The sequence below is a fragment of the Lepisosteus platostomus genome, chromosome 4, assembly GCF_059453375.1.
Source record: "Lepisosteus platostomus isolate fLepPlt1 chromosome 4, fLepPlt1.hap1, whole genome shotgun sequence".
Lineage (NCBI taxonomy): Eukaryota > Metazoa > Chordata > Actinopteri > Semionotiformes > Lepisosteidae > Lepisosteus > Lepisosteus platostomus.
In genome coordinates, this window is record NC_142614.1 from 5276170 (window position 1) to 5293224 (window position 17055).

Here is a 17055-nt window from a genome sequence, read left to right on the forward strand (position 1 = left end):
GAATACGGAGGGATTGATTTCAGTAGAGGACAGGACACAAGGAGCCAGGTCATAGCCGAGAGTGCCCAAGCCCAGGTTTATCAACCCGATGAAGTGGGAGATGGTTGAGGTATTTATATTTGCCCCATAAAGCCAACATGGATTTTATTTTAACCGTTTCCTGACTGTGCTGTGAAGCTGATGGTAATTTGTCTCAATCCTGTGCGTGGACGAAGGGTAACCCGATGTGCTCATCTTGTTGTGCCACTGAGTGCAGCTGTACAAGGCTGTGATTCTTAGGGCAGCCCTGACAGACTGCAGAACTGCCGGTCGCTGCCCCAGTCCTACAGGACAACACCCGGGGGCTTCCTGTGAGCCTAACGCACCCACCTCCCGTGTCCGCCGGCCTGCCTGCGGCTCTGAGGTCCTGACCGGCACTTCGACCCTCTCGTCATGGTCCTCAAGTCTGGGGCGCCTAGATTGGACCCAGAGCCCCCAGTCTTAGGAGCACAGCAGCTGGACGGCGAAGAGTCGATGCGGAGCAGGAAGAGGAAGACTCCAGGGCCTCCTGTGTCCTCCTCTTCCTCATGGTGATGTTATACAATGGTAGTGGTAAGGTCTTTGAAAACAATGACATTTTGTAATAAAGAGGAGAGCAAGTACGGTGTTAAAAAGTGGAGGAGCGCTCCCCCGTGTGGCCAATTTGAGAAGTGTTGAAACTCGCCAAGTAGTTTATATCACTAGTGATTGGTTGATTCCAGAGAGCGACTCCGCCACCTCCAGGTGTCCCCGACCATTCCTCAGGTGTCAAAGTCTGCTAACTGTCTACGTTTTCCTCTGATTTAAATGTAAAAGAGAACTTTTAGGTCGAACAATGTGTGTTTTTTTTTAATCCACGGTTATTACGCGTTTTCCTACTTCACCAGGTTAAATGGTGAGATGAAGCAGCCATATCACCCTGCAACTCACAACTGGCAACCCACTGAAGCTCAGCAGGTGTGAGCCTGGTCAGTACCTGGATGGGAGACTCCTGGGAAAAACTAAGGTTGCTGCTGGAAGAGGTGTTAGTGGGGCCAGCAGGGGGCGCTCACCCTGCGGTCTGTGTGGGTTCTAATGCCCCAGTATAGTGACGGGGACACTATACTGTAAACAGGCGCCGTGCTTCGGATGAGATGTAAAACCGAGGTCCTGACTCTCTGTGGTCATTAAAAATCCCAGGGCGTTTCTCGAAAAGAGTAGGGGTGTAACCTCGGTGTCCTGGTCAAATTTCCAATTGGCCCTTACCAATCATGGCCTCCTAATAATCCCCCTCTCTGAACTGGCTTCATCACTCTGCTCTCCTCCCACTTAGAGCTGGTGTCTGGTGAGCTCTCTGGCGCACTATAGCTGCCATCGCATCATCCAGGTGGGGGTGGAGGGGATCCCCATTACCTGTAAAGCGCTTTGAGTGGAGTGTCCAGAAAAAGGATATTTAAGTGTAAGCAATTATTATTATAAGTTAAAGTATGAAGAAATACGCGGTAAGTGCTGTGACGCTATTGGTTCCTCTTTGGGGGGGGGGACGGTTTTCCCTTAAGAAAATAACGTTTTAGTGTTTTCATTACATTTGTGTGAAATTAAGCCTTATTTTGTAACCGTAAGCGTCAGAACATCAGAAAAAATAAACAAGGTTGACGTTTTAAACTCTTTAATACCGCTTAGTACCAAGCAATTACAAATTTAGCGAAGTCGATCCATACATCACAAATATGTCTGAATGAATGTTTTCCGTTGTCATTATGTAAGGGCAGTCTTTTCTTTTTCCTATATTGTAATGACCAAATGTAAGTCTGAGGAAAGTGCGGAAGCCGTGTTGTCGCTGCTGCTACGCTAGAGGGAGTGGCCTGCTGTAACAATATTGCATTTGGAAGTTTTTTTTAATTCGTCTTATTCATTTCCATTCAGCAACATTGCCCTGCATAAATGTCCCGCCATCGTTAACCATGATAAACCCAAACCATGAGGCAGCACTTTCTTTACACCGACTCCAATTAGGAACGATCACCAAATGCTATTTCGACGAGATTCCGTTGTATTTTGTCGTACGGACGGGATTCGTTATCGCCGGTGAGACACGTTGAGGAAGCACCGGGACCTTACGGAGAGAAGTCCGCCCGCGGTTGAACTCGCTTCAGCCCGGTCTTTACAGACGCCACACCAAGTAATACTGTGAAACTGCTTCTCTCAAGACAGCGACTCACCCCCTGTTCTACTGAGCAGCTCCGGGATCGTGCGAACCGAGCCCGCCGGACCGGAACCGGTAGGACGGCTCGGAGCGAGGCCAGTAGAGGAAAGGCTGTTGAAAGCGAAGCGCCAATTGAACACAACTGTGCGCAGAGCTCGCCTATCATTTTTTAATAAAAAGCCAACCACCACGGCCGCATTTCTTTTTTTTTTTTGCTACCATTGCCCAAACTCCTGCCCGCCTAAAACACAAAACGTTATAAACACTGGGATTAATGACCCTTCGTATTTTCTGCTTTTAATTTGCGATTTACCCATGAAACGCAAGGGCATTAAGCGTTGAGAGGCTTCACTTTAAGCCCTGAACCAGGCCTCTACCGCCTATATTTGCAAAAGTATTACAGAATGGTAAAGGAGACATCATCCCAGGCAGAAACTGGAGACTGGAGAAACTGGCTCTGGGAAGAACTAAAAGGATAGTCTTCTGAAGGACACATTCTACCCAAAGGCATGAGCACAGCCCTGTTTTATTGTTTTAAATGTACTGAATGTAAAAATAAAATTACAATACAAAGATGACCTGTAGAGACACCCTAAGCCTTAACCTAACCTGAGCTATTTATCCAAGCTGAAAGATCAGCAGCCTAGTGCTCCTGCACCAGTGACAGGCAGCAAAGGTGCTTTTATTGTGCTTTTCTGATATTTGACATTATGGCCCACGTCCGTACAATGATACAAGGTGGGCCAGGCGATTACACCAGCCTAAGGGTAGAAGAAAATCACAGTAAAAAAAAACTTCTCCAGCAGTGAGGGGGTTCCTGCGACCCCCGTCTTCGCCAGCCCGTCCACACAAATTTAGGTTCGGTCCTGCAGAACGCACCCTCACACCTCTCCTGCCGACGCCCGGCTCCAGCTCTCTGGAAGACTGTTTAGAGAAATCGGGAATGCTGAAAACGAAGCGTGAGGGAACATCTCCATGGCGTCTCCCATAGAGGTTAAGTTCTGTTTTTTAAGTTTTTAAGTACTGTCAGGTGACCCGGGAAGTCTTTGTGAAAAAGGTCATCAAAATGGCACACAGATCCCTGCTGCTTTGGAGACACTGTTGCCCTGACCCAGGGCCAAGCAGGAGAAACACCGTCGCCCTGGCCAGACACTGCTCAGCGTCTGAAAGCAGCTGTAAAGGTTGCAGCAGGAATGAAAGCCGCCAGTCCAACATGGTTGCCCATTTCCACAAGCACATTCTGTGATCTACAGGCTGTGCCGTCAGTGTCCAGGCCTGCCAAAACAAGCCTCTCCTGTCACTCCTGCTGGGGCCTCTTCTCCCCTGCTCCCCGGGCTCCTGCCTCCGCCCAGGAGCGAGAAGGTGGGGTGTCACACCTGGTGCGCGATCTGAGCGATCTTCTTCAGCATCTCCTCCGACTGCAGCTGGTCCAGCGTGAGCAGCGACAGGCCCAGCTGGTCCTCCTGAAGGACGAGCGAGGGAGAGGGGGGGGGAGAGAGAGGGTGAGAGCGATGGCGGGGTGGGGAAGGAGAAAAAGAGGAGGGTGAAGAGAGAAAGGCAGTGAGTAGAGACGTGCGAGTTTTCCAGGACAGCAGAGCAGAAACCCCCACCGGAGAGAAAGCCCCCCCACCACCACCACCACCGTGAAGCACATTGACGGCGTCGGCTCCACGGGTCTCGCCCGGCTCGTCCGGCCAGCGGGAACCGCAGTGGACCGGCGGCCTCACCTTCCGGAAGGGCTGCGCCATGTCCCGCAGGAAGTGCTTGGACAGCTGCACGGTCTCGTCGATGGTCAGGTTGAGGCTGCTGTCCAGGATGTGCTCCTGGATCCAGCGCGGGAGCTTCCCCCGCTTGTCCGCGCGAGCGTAGCGCTGCCGGGGGAGGGGAGGGGATAAGGAAAGAGCTGGAGAGCCACTGCTACGTTCCCAGGCCTCCCAGCGACGGGTTACCAGAACTGAATCTCTGGGGGGTTTTTCCGACTTCATCACTCTGCAACCTCTACGTTCCTACGTATGCGCGACCTGCCGCGCGGTGAGACCCTGCACATGGCTAATGGGTTTGGCCGGAGCTGGATATGGTCACCTACAGCCCCTACCGCCGCCGGCTGGCCCCGCGTCACCCAGAAGCGCCGCCCTCACCTTGTCCGCGAAGATCATGAGCCCGTAGTCCGTCTTGCCCCGGATGGCCCTGCCCACGCACTGCGCCGCGTGCCGCATGGCGTCAAACGTCAGGAAGTCGTTCTCTCGGATCTGGAACTGGTCGCGCAGGTACTCCAACCGCGCCTGGGGGACAGGGAGAGAGGAGAAGGCAGCGGAGAGACAGAAAAGAGAGAGGAGGAAGAAGGCAAAGGGAGGTTTTTACGGTGGAGCATTCCCTAAGCCAGCAGAGGGAGTACCAAGCTCTCCCAAGGCACTGCCACACCTGTGGTACAAATGCACGAGCTTCTGCATCAGGCCCTGCTCAGTGGACAAGCCAACCCTGCCTGACCCTCAGGTGTGCTGTGCATCTGCTCTCATTTGCACTTGGAGGCTTGCCAGAGGAACTGTCAGGGTTGCTCATTTAGAACAGGGTAGGGCTTGTACGCTGTGACACTTACATCTTGCAACCAGGGCGACTTGGCAGGGTTTCCAGTATAATCAGAGCTTTGACACGTGATCTGAATCCTCAAGCAATATGATGGGGGGGAAGAGTGAAGAAACAATGGCTAGGGGGAGAGAGAAAGAGGCTAACGGAGGAGAGAAGGAGAGAAGGTGTTCCAGAAAGTGGGGCAGCGGTGGTCACGAGAGAGCGGGGACGAGGAGTGACGAGGTGAGAGGCCCCTCCATACCTTGAGGATGCGGCTCTGCGTGTAGACGTAGGGAACGCCGAACATGATCACGGCGCGGCCGTAGTGATGCACTGGAGGGGAAGAGAGGAGCAGACGAGAGCTGTGAGCTGTGCCTCCAGTGCTTTCTTTGCCGAACCAGGAAAACGGAGTAACACTGCCCTGCGCCTAGGAACACTACACATATCACAGGTGCCGCAGCGCAGTGCTATCTGAACTGAAGTCCACTATTGACTTAGATTAAGTTTTTCCAGGTCACAGGCCAATGTGGACTTCCATCACCCCTGCAAGGAGGAAGCACCCCAGTACCTGGAGTAATTGTCGCTTATTGAGCCCCCACTTTGAAAACAGCCTCCTCCTCCTCCTCCTCCCCTGTGGTCTGTTTTAACACTGGTAGCAGAACTGCATCAGTGACTCCCTAATGCCCCCTCTGCTCACCAAAGTCAATGCCTTCCGACACCTTCCCCCTGGCCACGGACAGCAGGATGGCTCCCCGCCCATTTTCACACGCCTACAAAGAGAGAGACCCGTGAGGAGACCCGCAGTGGAGAGAGCAGGAGAGCAACAGAGCATCCAGAGACCCCTGCTCCATCAAAGCCAACAAACACGCCACCGTCTGGGCGGAGTGGTTGCACTGTGGCCAGGGATCTGCGCCTGTGGCTGGAAGGTTGCCAGTTCAAATCCCACAGCCGGCAGAGATATCCTACTCCGTTGGGCCCCTGAACAAGGCCTTAACCCCAGCTGCTCCAGGGGTGCTGTACAATGGCAGACCCTGCACTCTGACCCCCAGCTTCTCTCCCTGTCTGTGTGTCTCATGGAGAGCAAGCTGGGGTTTGCGAAAAGACAAATCCCTAATGCAAGAGACTGTATATGGCCAATAAAGTGATCTGATCTGATCTGTCTAGTCTAGATTGGCCTTGTGCATGATGCTGGGCCTAAAAGTGTGCTCAAGCAGGAAGCCCATGCTTTGCGTCTGCAGAAGTCCTGCTGAAAACCGGATGATGGCCTTTAGCTCGGACGGGTGCTCATTTTCACACCACAGTCCTTCAGTCGAGTGCATTTGCACTTTACATATGAAATTGCCCCTCTCAGGAAACGTGCAACACATAAATCAAATGTCAGTGGACAGGCTGGCCATTTGTGGCCACAGTCTCCGAGACCAAGACTGAACAGGTTTTTCTCTTTAACCCAGAACTGGAAGGAAGCAAAAACGGGAAAACTGCATCTCCTATACCATCACTGGACCATAGCCTAGAACATGCGTCTTTTAGTTTGGACATACTCTATGAATTTTCTATAACTCTGACACCCCAATGTCTGCTGTCGACTTGCTCCAGTTGCTTCATGAACAGCTGCTCCCTCCTGACCACTGGGCTCTGTACCCAGTGCTGTGTTTAAATAATCCCACTCCCCCTCTCCTGACCTCCTGGTACTTCTCCAGCGCCATGCTCGTCTCGGCCGCGTCCTGAGTCTCGATGAAGATCAGCTTGTTCCTCTGCACGTTCTCCAGGATCCCCTGCGGCGGCCGGGCGGAGGACGAGACGGAGACATGACGAACACGACAGGAGTTGCAACAGAGGTGCACGGGTAGCACCAAAACACAGATATACTTCCACTGCTGAGCTGATTTCACAATGCAAATAACAAGAGTCCATTTCTTAGTGTGGGACATGTTTCCTTATTATTGGCATTGTGGCTCTTGGGTTTCAGTATACAATACAAGTAAGAGAGTTGCATCTACCCTCACATAACCCTCCCCAAAGACTGCATTGTCTACATAGATTGGAATTACAATTACACATCATCGGGCAATAATGGATCATGGATCAGGCTATAATGGATCATGGATCAGGCTATAATGGATCATGGATCAGGCTATAATGCCGGAAGCTAAACAACCGTTTTTTCTTATTATTTATTACATATAAAAATGAGTCTGTGTCCCGCCAGCAGGACCCTGGTACCCACCTGCTCGTACCAGGACGCAACGATGTTCTCCATGTACTGGTAGCTGGTGAAGAACGCCACGATGCCGTCTGGCACGATGGCCGACATCTCCAGCAGCAGGTTGCCGTAGTTCCGGATGACGGCTGAGGGGAGAGGCCGATTTCACACAAGCGCGCGAGGTTCCGGACAGGTGCATCTCTCAACAAGCGTGCAACCACAGTGCGCCCGCCTTTTCATTTCCCATTACACAGAAAACGGACTATATAGACGTATAAAAACTCAATTCATTGGGGGGAAAAAAAAAATCGGATTCTCCACTCATGCATTTGGCACCATTCATCACGATTTCAATTTCTCCTTATTTGTCAGTAGTTTCTCTTTTAAAATGTACCGAACATGTACACTACTTTGTTGGAGCGCCTAAAATTAATTTAACCAAAAATATGTTGTAAAATATTTACTTGCATTTCACCTTTTTAAGGGTATTTTCTTTGCACTGCACCCAGCAGATAAAACAGTTTTAAAGGTGTATTTTTTGTTTGAGATTTGTCTTCTATGTGGGTAACAATAGGTGGATGCTGCACACTGGTGGTGGAGGGGAGTCCCCATTACCTTTAAAGCACTTTGAGTGGAGTGTCCAGAAAAGCGCTATATAAGTGTAAGCAATTATTATTAACAATGACTTGGCAAAAAAGAAGCCATGACTCACCAAAATCCTCCCGCGTCTCAAATTTGGAGCTGATAGCCACCTGGTCATTCCCTCGGCCCACAATCTGGGAAAGATACACGCCTAGTATTATTCCACTCAGTCCGCCACTCTCATATTTCTTCATGAACCAGAGGGCACAGCAAAATACAGGAAACACTTGTTTACCCAAAGGATTATGGGAGTATGGAACAGGCCGATATTCTGGTTTCTTTAACAAAACTGCAAGAAGGCAACCTTGGGTCAAGTAACTTCTAACTACTAAACCAGATTGTCCAAATGGTTTCTTCTCAGTTTTGCTTATGCTCCTGAATGCATCTTATCGTCTGTCAAAGCTATACAGATTTTACACAAATGTGTTGTCTAGGCCAAGAAATGTTCATGTAATTTCCTACATATGTAACACAGTCTCAGGCTGATTTGAGAAGCGCGATGATCATTCTTGGAATAATTATTCTTGACTCACCAGGGGGCACAGGCATGTGCGAGCCAGTGTCATCGTGAAGGAAGCCATGGTGACTGGCCGAAAATCCAAGATTCGGGGGTAGATGTCCAGAGGAGAGAGAGTCTGGGCAACAGGAGAGTGGACGTCAGTGAGGAACTGGATACAGGGCAATTTTCAAAGCTCTCTTCTGCTCTGCAGTTACCCCCCGCCCCACAAAACCTGCCTTTTTCTTCCAACACAGGTCACTGGACATGGTGAGGAGAACAAAACTAGACTGAGGAAGCAGTCCTGCTGTTGCCAATGAATTGCAAAGCAAAGGACTGCAAGAGCTTTAGCAATGTCAACTATGTAGTCAGGTGCGTCTGGGAAAGGAGAAGGACTCCCCCGTCTTTACCACATTTACATCGGCCTCAATGTGACCTTTACCAAGTCAGGCTCTTCTGACCTTTTGGAATTTGAACCAAGTTGCTGTTGTAGTAAATGCTGGACTAAAACACAAGTAGCAGAACCCCAAAACTGAAGGAAGACGGGAGAGATTACCCCAGATGTGATAACGACGGACTGGAAGCGCTCAAACACGGGCTTGATGGCGATGGAGGAGTCCATACAGCTGAAGGAGAGAGTTGGACACTATTAATAAGTGCCCTCCACCTCCTTTTCGGCTTTTATATGTATTATTTATCAAACATAAAACTTGTCAAAATAAAAATGGACAAAGGCGCAGAGGCTTGGATGTTGTTTAGAAGAGAGTTCCATAATCTGATAAGTAATGCAACTAATTTGGAAGGAAAATCCTTCTTACCTGAAGTGCAGCACAGGGTTGGCAATCGTGGGAGTTCTGTCTTCAAAGGGCTCAATGATGATGGTGAAGCCTGGAAGGTAAGATAACACACAGAAGGCTCTTTATTACAGATGGTTTATCAAAGGACTTCAATTTATCACTTATGTTCTGTACTTAAAAAAACTTGTAAAGGACAAAACTGCACGTTTTGGTCCAAACCAATTGGCAAACATAACTGTGCACTCTGCACATCTGGATGGACTCACTCTGGACATCTAATGTTTAATTAACCATCTAATAAAAAACCATCCTGACACAATGGACACAGTTAGCATTAACAGATCACATGAATACTCTCAACCCATGCCTCAGATACAGCTGCAGTCAGACTCCCGACTCCAACTTCTGGATGTTCTCCAAGTGCCTGAGCTGCACAGCACTTCAACTAACCCAGTCTGCTCCTCTGGTCTTTGAGAGACTGGGGAGTGAAGTCTTCTCCATGGCAAAAAAACACTTCAGGTGGAAATTTACGGAGCACACAATATCAAGACACGTGCATCGTGCCGGGTTGGGAAAACACTGCTTCTGCAAACCTCCACAGGACACGACAGGAGGGAGAGGTACCTTTGCTGTACGTGCTGACCAGCGTGGCGAAGTGGGAGATGAGAGTGATGGCAGAGAAGTCGGCGATGTCGGCGATCTCCAGCGTCCGCAGCAGAGAGCGCAGGCGCTCTGCACAGAACCTGCAGGGAAGAGGAGCCACAGGGGGGGGGAGAGAGAACCAGGGGAAGGAGGTGCATCAGTACACCAGTGGGCTAGGCCCAGCCACTGACTGGTGACCTCAGTGAGGTTATTCAACACAGCTCTGTGCTCTCCAGGACATTGGGTGCTCCTATGGTGAATATTTGTATCTAGTTTAGTCGGAAATCGACTAGTCATGTATTGTCTGGAAAATCAGGCTTTCTATATTTTCAGGCAAAACCACGTGAAATCCAGCACTTTGTTCCCTCTTTTACACACTCACCCCAAGGTCTTGACTGTTTGCAAAGCTATGGGCCCCCATGTTTGTTGGGCTATTACATCACAGTCAGACTCCTTGATGAAAGAGGTCAAGATCAGTCCATTTCTGAAGTTCCTACACCGAGGGACCCAATTACATATGCAAGGTGGACCACAGACCGTGTCCAGAGAACTGGGCTGGGAGTGTGAAGGGTTAAGAGTGCTGGCCTTGTGACGAGAGGGCTCAGTCAAAGCAAAGCTTTAGAGTTATACTTGCTCCCCTTCGAGTGCACACCTCCCGTCACTGACTTTTTCTATGTACTACCCTGAGCGAGTCGATGGAGCTCCTCGGACAGCAGCAGCTGGAGCCAATGGCTTCCTGCACCGGCCGCCTTGGTCTCACCTGAGGGGCTTGCGGTCGATGCAGACCTTGTCGAAGATGTCCTTCAGGAACTGCGGGGGGCTCTCCTGCACCATGTGCTGGATGCGCAGGCGGGACTTGAGGTATTCCAGGAACCGCTTCAGAAAGCCCACGAAGTGCTCGGCCGTCCGGATACTACCAGGGATGGCCTCTGCCAAGGGGGGGAGGGGGGCAGGAACAAGGACAGGAGCAAGGAGCCACCCGTTACCTCACTACTGAACTGCGATGTCATCACGGGACCTCGAGCAGCACAACGGATCTCTCAATAGCACACCGTGATCTCATACTGGCCTGGACAAATAAGAAGCAGGCTGAAAACTGCATTAAAAATAATTCAGCTTTTTCTAATTACAACTTTTAAACACTTTGCACAGCACACAGTACAGAAATGACTGTCTCTTCCTTCAGTGCCTTTTGCAAAACCAGATAAACTCAAATGTAATTTTCTGAACAGAAGCCGTAACGAGCAGAGTAACTATACTTTTCCTCTCTCCTGCATCTACACTGTGCCTCGTTAAGGATGTGCACAGATGAGCTTTCACCAATCCTCTCCTATTGAAAAATGGAAGAACATATTAAGGCAAACAAGAAAGGGACAGCGCCTCCTGTTGGTGCCGTGTTGAATCAGACATTCCGTGTCTTGAAGGCTACGGGAGAGGAGGGGCCTAACCTTGGAGGATCTCATCAGGCAGCACAGGATTGGCTAGGTAGACATCTGTTTCCCGGGCAACGTTGGCCTCTTTCAGCCCCTCCACCAATCGCCTGTACTCTTCCTTGAGCTTGGCAGCATCGGTCTCCTTTATCCTGAAAAAGCATGCAGGGATCAAGAAGCATCTAGTTTTGACACTTCTGTAGAAATCAGTCTCCTGCTGCGTTGCTCCATTCCAGCAGATGTCTAAGGACGTGTGAAACATTCACACCCTTTGTCTTCAAATGATTTATTCATAACAAAGCTTACAAAACTGCCAAAACAAATATGGATAACATTTTCAAAAAAGGCATAGTTTACAAGTAATGTATTACTTGTAGTTAAAAAGGAATTTTAAAAAACCAATGCTGGAGATCTGGGTTGCAGATATTTATGGCCTGCAACTGCACATAAACAAAAGTTTAGCAACAGCAAAGAATGACTTTTTTCATGTAGCAGCCGTAAGCTACACCATTAACCTTCCGGCAGCAGGGCTGCGCGCACTAGGCTCTCACTTGTGAATGGTGCTCTGCAGCGTCTCCACGTTGGCCTGGCTGCGGTCCAGAATTCTCCGGTTGATGTTCACGCTCATGGAGTCGATGCACACGTTGTCTGGGAGAGAGCCGCAGGGCGCGAGGTCAGTGACAACGCCTCGGCGCAGGGCACGAGGCGCGCTGGGCTGGGTGCCCACGGTGGGAACTGGCCTGGCTGTGCGACAGCAGCTTACTGGTGCAGCTCTACCACTCGTTTTCTGTCCGCTTTATCCAGTACAGTGTCATGGGGGAGCTGGAGGCTGTATTTTGGCAAGCAATGGGTCGCACGCCAGGGTACACCCTGCACACCAGTCTGTTGCAAAGCACACACTGACGCAGACACACACTCACACCAGCGCCAGTTTCCCCAGAAGCCAATTAACTACCTGGACTCTACGGAGGGAGCACCCCAGGGATTGAATCCAGCGCTGTGCCACCATGCCACCCTCACCTTGAGGTTACCCTGTATTTCGGAGTTGCTCGCTGCCGTACACACAGCAGTGCCAGGTATGCACTATTCACAGCATGCATTTTTAGACCAACATGCGTTAGCCTTTAAAAAGATTCATGTCACAATTAGAAAACCTACATTCAGCTTCAACCTGGACCTTTAGGCTCTGAGCTTCTGACCAAAGGGATTGCGAGCTCACATTCCAGGCAGGTTCGCCATTGCTGTACCCAGGAGTAAGGCTCTTGACCCAGACTCCCCCCAGCAAAACCCCACCATGTACATAACTACCAAAGTACATCTGCAATGAACCGGCAACCGGGAGTCACTCTGGCTAAAAGCAGCAGTCAAACACATGGATAACTAAAGATAAACCCTTTCCCAGCCCTTTCTGTACAGAAGCAGTTGAAGGGCAAACCCCGTGCCTCACCGATGTTGTGCGCCTCATCGAAGACCACAACGGACTTCTTGGCCAGCTCTTTGGACACCAGGTCGGCAATCTTTGGGTCCAGCAGGTAGTGATAACTGTACACCACGATGTTGGCATGGAGAATCTGCAGCGCAGGACGGGGAGGCAGACGGTGGGTGGGGGTGTGAGGAGGCACAGTAAAAGGTCAACAAGGACTAAGTAAAAAAAATGAATAGTTTAGAATAAGTTGCAGGATTGTCCCTTCTACCTGACACCGTGAGTTTTACCCTAGATAAGCAGTTCATCTTACAGAAGCCTGCAGTATTGGGAACAGCACACTTCTGGAGGTGTGATCTGTTGTGCAAATGAGATCAAGCCCCAGAAATCCCAGGAAAATTCTACTAACAGGTGGAAACGGGGAAATAGCCTGATTGTTCTCAAGGATTCAAAGCGCCACTCATGCCACTGTAACAATTTAACATTAATTAAAGGGGAAAAAAAGGAGAGGACACGGACAAGGAAATAGGGGAAAAACAAGTATTTAAAATGGTTTGAACTTCAATTTCAATTGAACCTGCATTTGGAGTTCAAGGAAAGCAACGTCATTATCACCAGAGAGCCGGCACGCGCCAGGAATCGAGAGCCCTGCAGAGGGCACTCACCGAGTATCGGGCCAGGTAGTAGGGGCACCAGCCCTTCCTGCGCCCGAAGGCCTTCAGGTCATCCAGGTTATAGATGCCCGCGGGAATGGGCACCTGTCGGCCAAGGGCATCAAACTCCTGAGGACGCACAGAAGGGAGGCAGGAAGTTAGTCCCCTCTTGCGTTCTAATTCAACCCGACTGTCCCCTTTTCAGTCTCAGTCACCGACTTCCTGGACCGCCAGAGTGCAGGGACAGGAGAGCAGCATGGGGGCGATCTGGGAACAGGGACATTACTTTATGGAAATAGGGGGTGAAGGGTGAAAGCCAGAGTTCCTAGAATCCAATGAATCCAGCATGTCTTTGGACTGTGGGAGGAAGCTGGAGTGCCTGAAGGAAACCCAAACGCACACAGGGAGAACATACAAACTCCATGCAGATAGCACTCCAGGTCCGGAATTGACCCTACCAGAATCACAGTTATTGTCCTACAGCAGTATGCAGCAGTATTCAGAACTTTGGCAGCTAGCACTCTTTGCTTCCTAGGGTCAGTGGGTGAATGCAAGCATGGAGAATCCTCCAACACTGTCTATATCCCTATCCCAGTGGGACAGATATCTGTCCGTATTTCGATCCGGATCTCCCCGTGCACCAGCAGGGATGAACTTCCAGAGAGTGCCAAGCCAGCCCTGTGAGGCTGGGATCCTGCCCTCCACCATCCAAGTGCAATGTCCTCCTTCAGTCTTCTCCTTGAGACATGAAACATCAAACTAAAGAGTACACCACCATCTCCACACAGAATTTGGCTGAGCAATTCTTTAGCAGTCCATGGCAGCAATAAGTACTGAACTTTCAGGTTTAGCTTGGGCACTCATTTTACATCATTTTCACTCCTATTCACCTGAGAGCCCAGATCCAGACGCTACATGCAAAAAAAAAGCACTATATAACAAAATGCTGGCAGCTGCGAGTAGTTATTGTCTTTCTCATGGCTGAACTCTGTGTATCACTAAGTGTGTGGAAACCTGGGCTTGTGGAACATTAAATGATTGATGTCCCACAAACCCAGATCTTGAACGGGGACGATCACTGGGCCATGGACGCCGAGAACTGGGAGTTTTTCTTTTCCTCTTCCTTCATGGTCAGCTGCTCACACGCTCACACTTGAAGAAGGCTCCACGGCCGAAATGTTGTGTTTTCTTTCTTCTCTTCTTCTTTTTTTCAGCATGGAATAAACCTCTTACTTGTTCCTTTGCTGCGATATTGTCAACTGCTGCACAAATCGGCTCTGTGGCCAACTGTGGAGAAACTGTGGAGGCTGCTTCGCTCTCCTTGGGCATTTGTCGCCACCACAAGGCGCGTGCGGCCTTCAGGCATTAAAACAAACCACCACCTGCGTCAAACGCCTTCCCTGGACTCCTGCAGGGTGAACAGGACAGGCCAGCTGCCGTAGCCCAGACGCGTAGTTCTGCCCCGCGTCCCCGTGAGAGCAGGAGATCTTCGACTTCCTGTTAACAAACCCGTTGAAAATAACCCCCCCCAGCTCAGTACTGTTCTCTACTTCTCCCCACCTGAGCCTGAGCACCCCCCCCCCCCAGCCCGCTCACCTCGTAGAAGCGGCAGGAAGGCAGGGAGGGGTTGCCGTGGCGCTGGGCGCGGATGTACGAGGCCGTCAGGCTGTGGCACTTCCCATCCACCTCCTTCCCGAATCGCAGCGAGCTCACCTGGGCGGGACAGGGAGGAGGAGAGTCAGGGGAGCGGGACGGGCCCGGCAGGGGCAGGGGACAGGGGGCCAGGGGACAGGGGGCAGGGGGCAGGGGGCAGGGGGCAGGGGGCAGGGGGCAGGGGACAGGGGGCAGGGGGCAGGGGACAGGGGGCCAGGGGACAGGGGGCCAGGGGGCCAGGGGACGGGGGGCAGGGGGCAGGGGGCCAGGCGTCCTGACCTCAGGGTGCACACAGAGGTTCTTGCGGGAAGACAGGGCCAAGGCCAGGAAGTTGCTCTGTTTGCCCGTCTCCTTGGCGTAGAACTCCATCAGCTTCCTCAGCTCCTCGACCACCTGAGACACGGGGGGAGAGCCGGGCACAGGGTGAGGAAAAGCGCAGCTTAAAACCCGGCGGCCGTTTCCAAAAAATCTGAACCCACTCCGACTCACCTTCTCGATCTCAGGCACAGTGCGGGAGCAGTAGATCAGCTTGGAGACCTCCAGGGGATAGGTCTGAGGAGCAGGAAGAGGGATCACACACACAGGCGTGTCGACCACAAACCAACAAAGTTAACACAAGCGGCACACAAGAGCCAATCCGCCAGGGATCGGGCCCCAGCAGGACAGCCCTGGTGCCGTGCTCCCAGGAGAGGGGAGACACTCACCTGCTGGTAGGCGACGATCAGCGACAGCAGGGAGATGGTCTTGCCGGTGCCCGAGGGCATCTCCAGTACCCCGTGGCCCTACAGAGACACGAGGTCAAACACGAACATGAACACAGCTGTCCCCCGTCCTGACCAACAAAGCAAACCGATCCCAGCTGCACTGCAAGGGCAGTCTCGACATTCACACGCCAGAGAGCAGCGGATCCTAACTAAAGCCGACAGAAGCCGTGCATTCCACGTACAGACGCGAGGTATTCCGGTTGCTGCTTTTTCTTTAAAGACTGTGACTCCATCGGGTCCGTTTCGGTTTATGAAAATAACTTTTAAATACCGCTCGAGTGAGCCAGATTGATGGACGCGGGGATTACAGAGCGCCGATCTCCCAACACCCTCACCGCCTCCTCCAACCCAACACGCAAAAGCTGAAGCAACCGGACCCGACCAAAGACAGCGGAGAGACGAGAAAGACCGGGGTGCGACGCTTGCATCCGCGCTGCAGGTACAGAAGGAGAGCTTACCTTGGCGTCGAGGGTTCTCTTCAGCTCCAGCATGTAGGAGTACTGCTCCGGGTAGATATAGTCATAGGGGAAGTAGACCAGCAAGCCATCAATATTCAGCCTACAAAAACAAGATGAAAACTTAGCGCCCCGACTCTCAAGTTACCCGACCCTTCAGCTGCGGCGAGAGACTCCAGAAGTACACACTTCATTGTTACGGCTAGCGTCCGGCGACGGGCGATTTTCTTCTTGCTGTTGTAGGCTCGACAAGGCTATCGTAACACTAGAGATAAACAAAGGATAATACTAAAGAAATTAAAGGCACGTTGATAACTCCGCTCTTGCTTTTCTGTTTATTCACGTGTGATTCCACTGTCACTGCCCAACCTATCCCCCTCGATGGACGTGATCCCTCCTAGCGCGCCCACGATTGGTCACTTAGTCTTTGGAGGAGACGCAATAGGAGTTGCTAAATGGGTGATCTCGATGTCAATCACACTTCTTCCCCGCCCCCTGGTTAGTGCGCCCCGAAATCTAGACCTGACTAATCAATACCAATATAAAAAGTTGTCTTGTTGCTAATATTAGACCTGAATAGTCGAGGCCAGAGAAGTCTAGCTTTCCCTGTTGGCACGGACTGAAAAATTTCCAGCCGTCTATAAAAATCCAGTTACTGAGCAAATCAACTTTGAAGTAAAACAAAAACAAGGAACATATACCTTGTAAGAAAACCATAATAACAAATGTATTGATGTTTGTAGATTTATAGTCAAACTTTATGAATTATCCGCCTATAGGTTTTAATTAGGAATATGACTTTTGTGTAAATGATTACTGCATTTTCTATTTGGAGAACGTGTGGGAACACCCTGCAAAGCTTACTAACACCCACATGTTTCTGAAACACGGCTTGCAGCTCTTCTTTAGAAAAAAAACAATTGCTTACACTTAAATAGCGCTTTTCTGGACACTCCACACAAATTGCTTTACAGGTAATGGGGATCCCCTCCACCACCACAAATGTGCAGCCCCACCTGGATGATTAGACAGCAGCCATAGTGCGCCAGTACTCTCCCCCCACACCAGCTCTCAATGGGAGGAGAGCAGAGTGATGAAGCCAGTTCAGAGAGGGGGATTATTAGGAGGC

At 50.8% G+C, this 17055-nt stretch overlaps 1 protein-coding gene across 1 annotated transcript; it reads right to left on the bottom strand.

Moving 5' to 3' along the window:
• Nucleotides 1-1649: 1649 nt before the first annotated feature.
• ercc2 (excision repair cross-complementation group 2) lies at nt 1650-16329 on the bottom strand. The gene is made up of 23 exons (XM_088627715.1): nt 16116-16329; nt 15930-16029; nt 15412-15489; nt 15197-15259; nt 14987-15100; nt 14651-14767; nt 13067-13183; nt 12426-12549; nt 11530-11626; nt 10997-11130; nt 10309-10477; nt 9531-9649; nt 8928-8997; nt 8666-8735; nt 8147-8248; nt 7684-7747; nt 6996-7117; nt 6451-6543; nt 5466-5538; nt 5031-5101; nt 4342-4485; nt 3931-4074; nt 1650-3666 (listed from the first exon to the last, which is right to left on the bottom strand). The coding sequence occupies exons 1-23, from the start codon at nt 16118-16120 to the stop codon at nt 3574-3576; spliced, it is 2283 nt and encodes a 760-aa protein (XP_088483841.1). The 5' UTR covers nt 16121-16329; the 3' UTR covers nt 1650-3573.
• Nucleotides 16330-17055: the final 726 nt, after the last annotated feature.

Excerpts from the sequence above, each read along its gene's own strand:
- ercc2 (XM_088627715.1), bottom strand. Across the intron at positions 13,184-14,650 it reads CTTCCTGCCGCTTCTACGAG|GAGTTTGATGCCCTTGGCCG; the intron begins GTGAGCGGGCTG and ends GTGCGTCCTCAG. Across the intron at positions 8,998-9,530 it reads GGTCAGCACGTACAGCAAAG|GCTTCACCATCATCATTGAG; the intron begins GTACCTCTCCCT and ends CTTACCTTCCAG.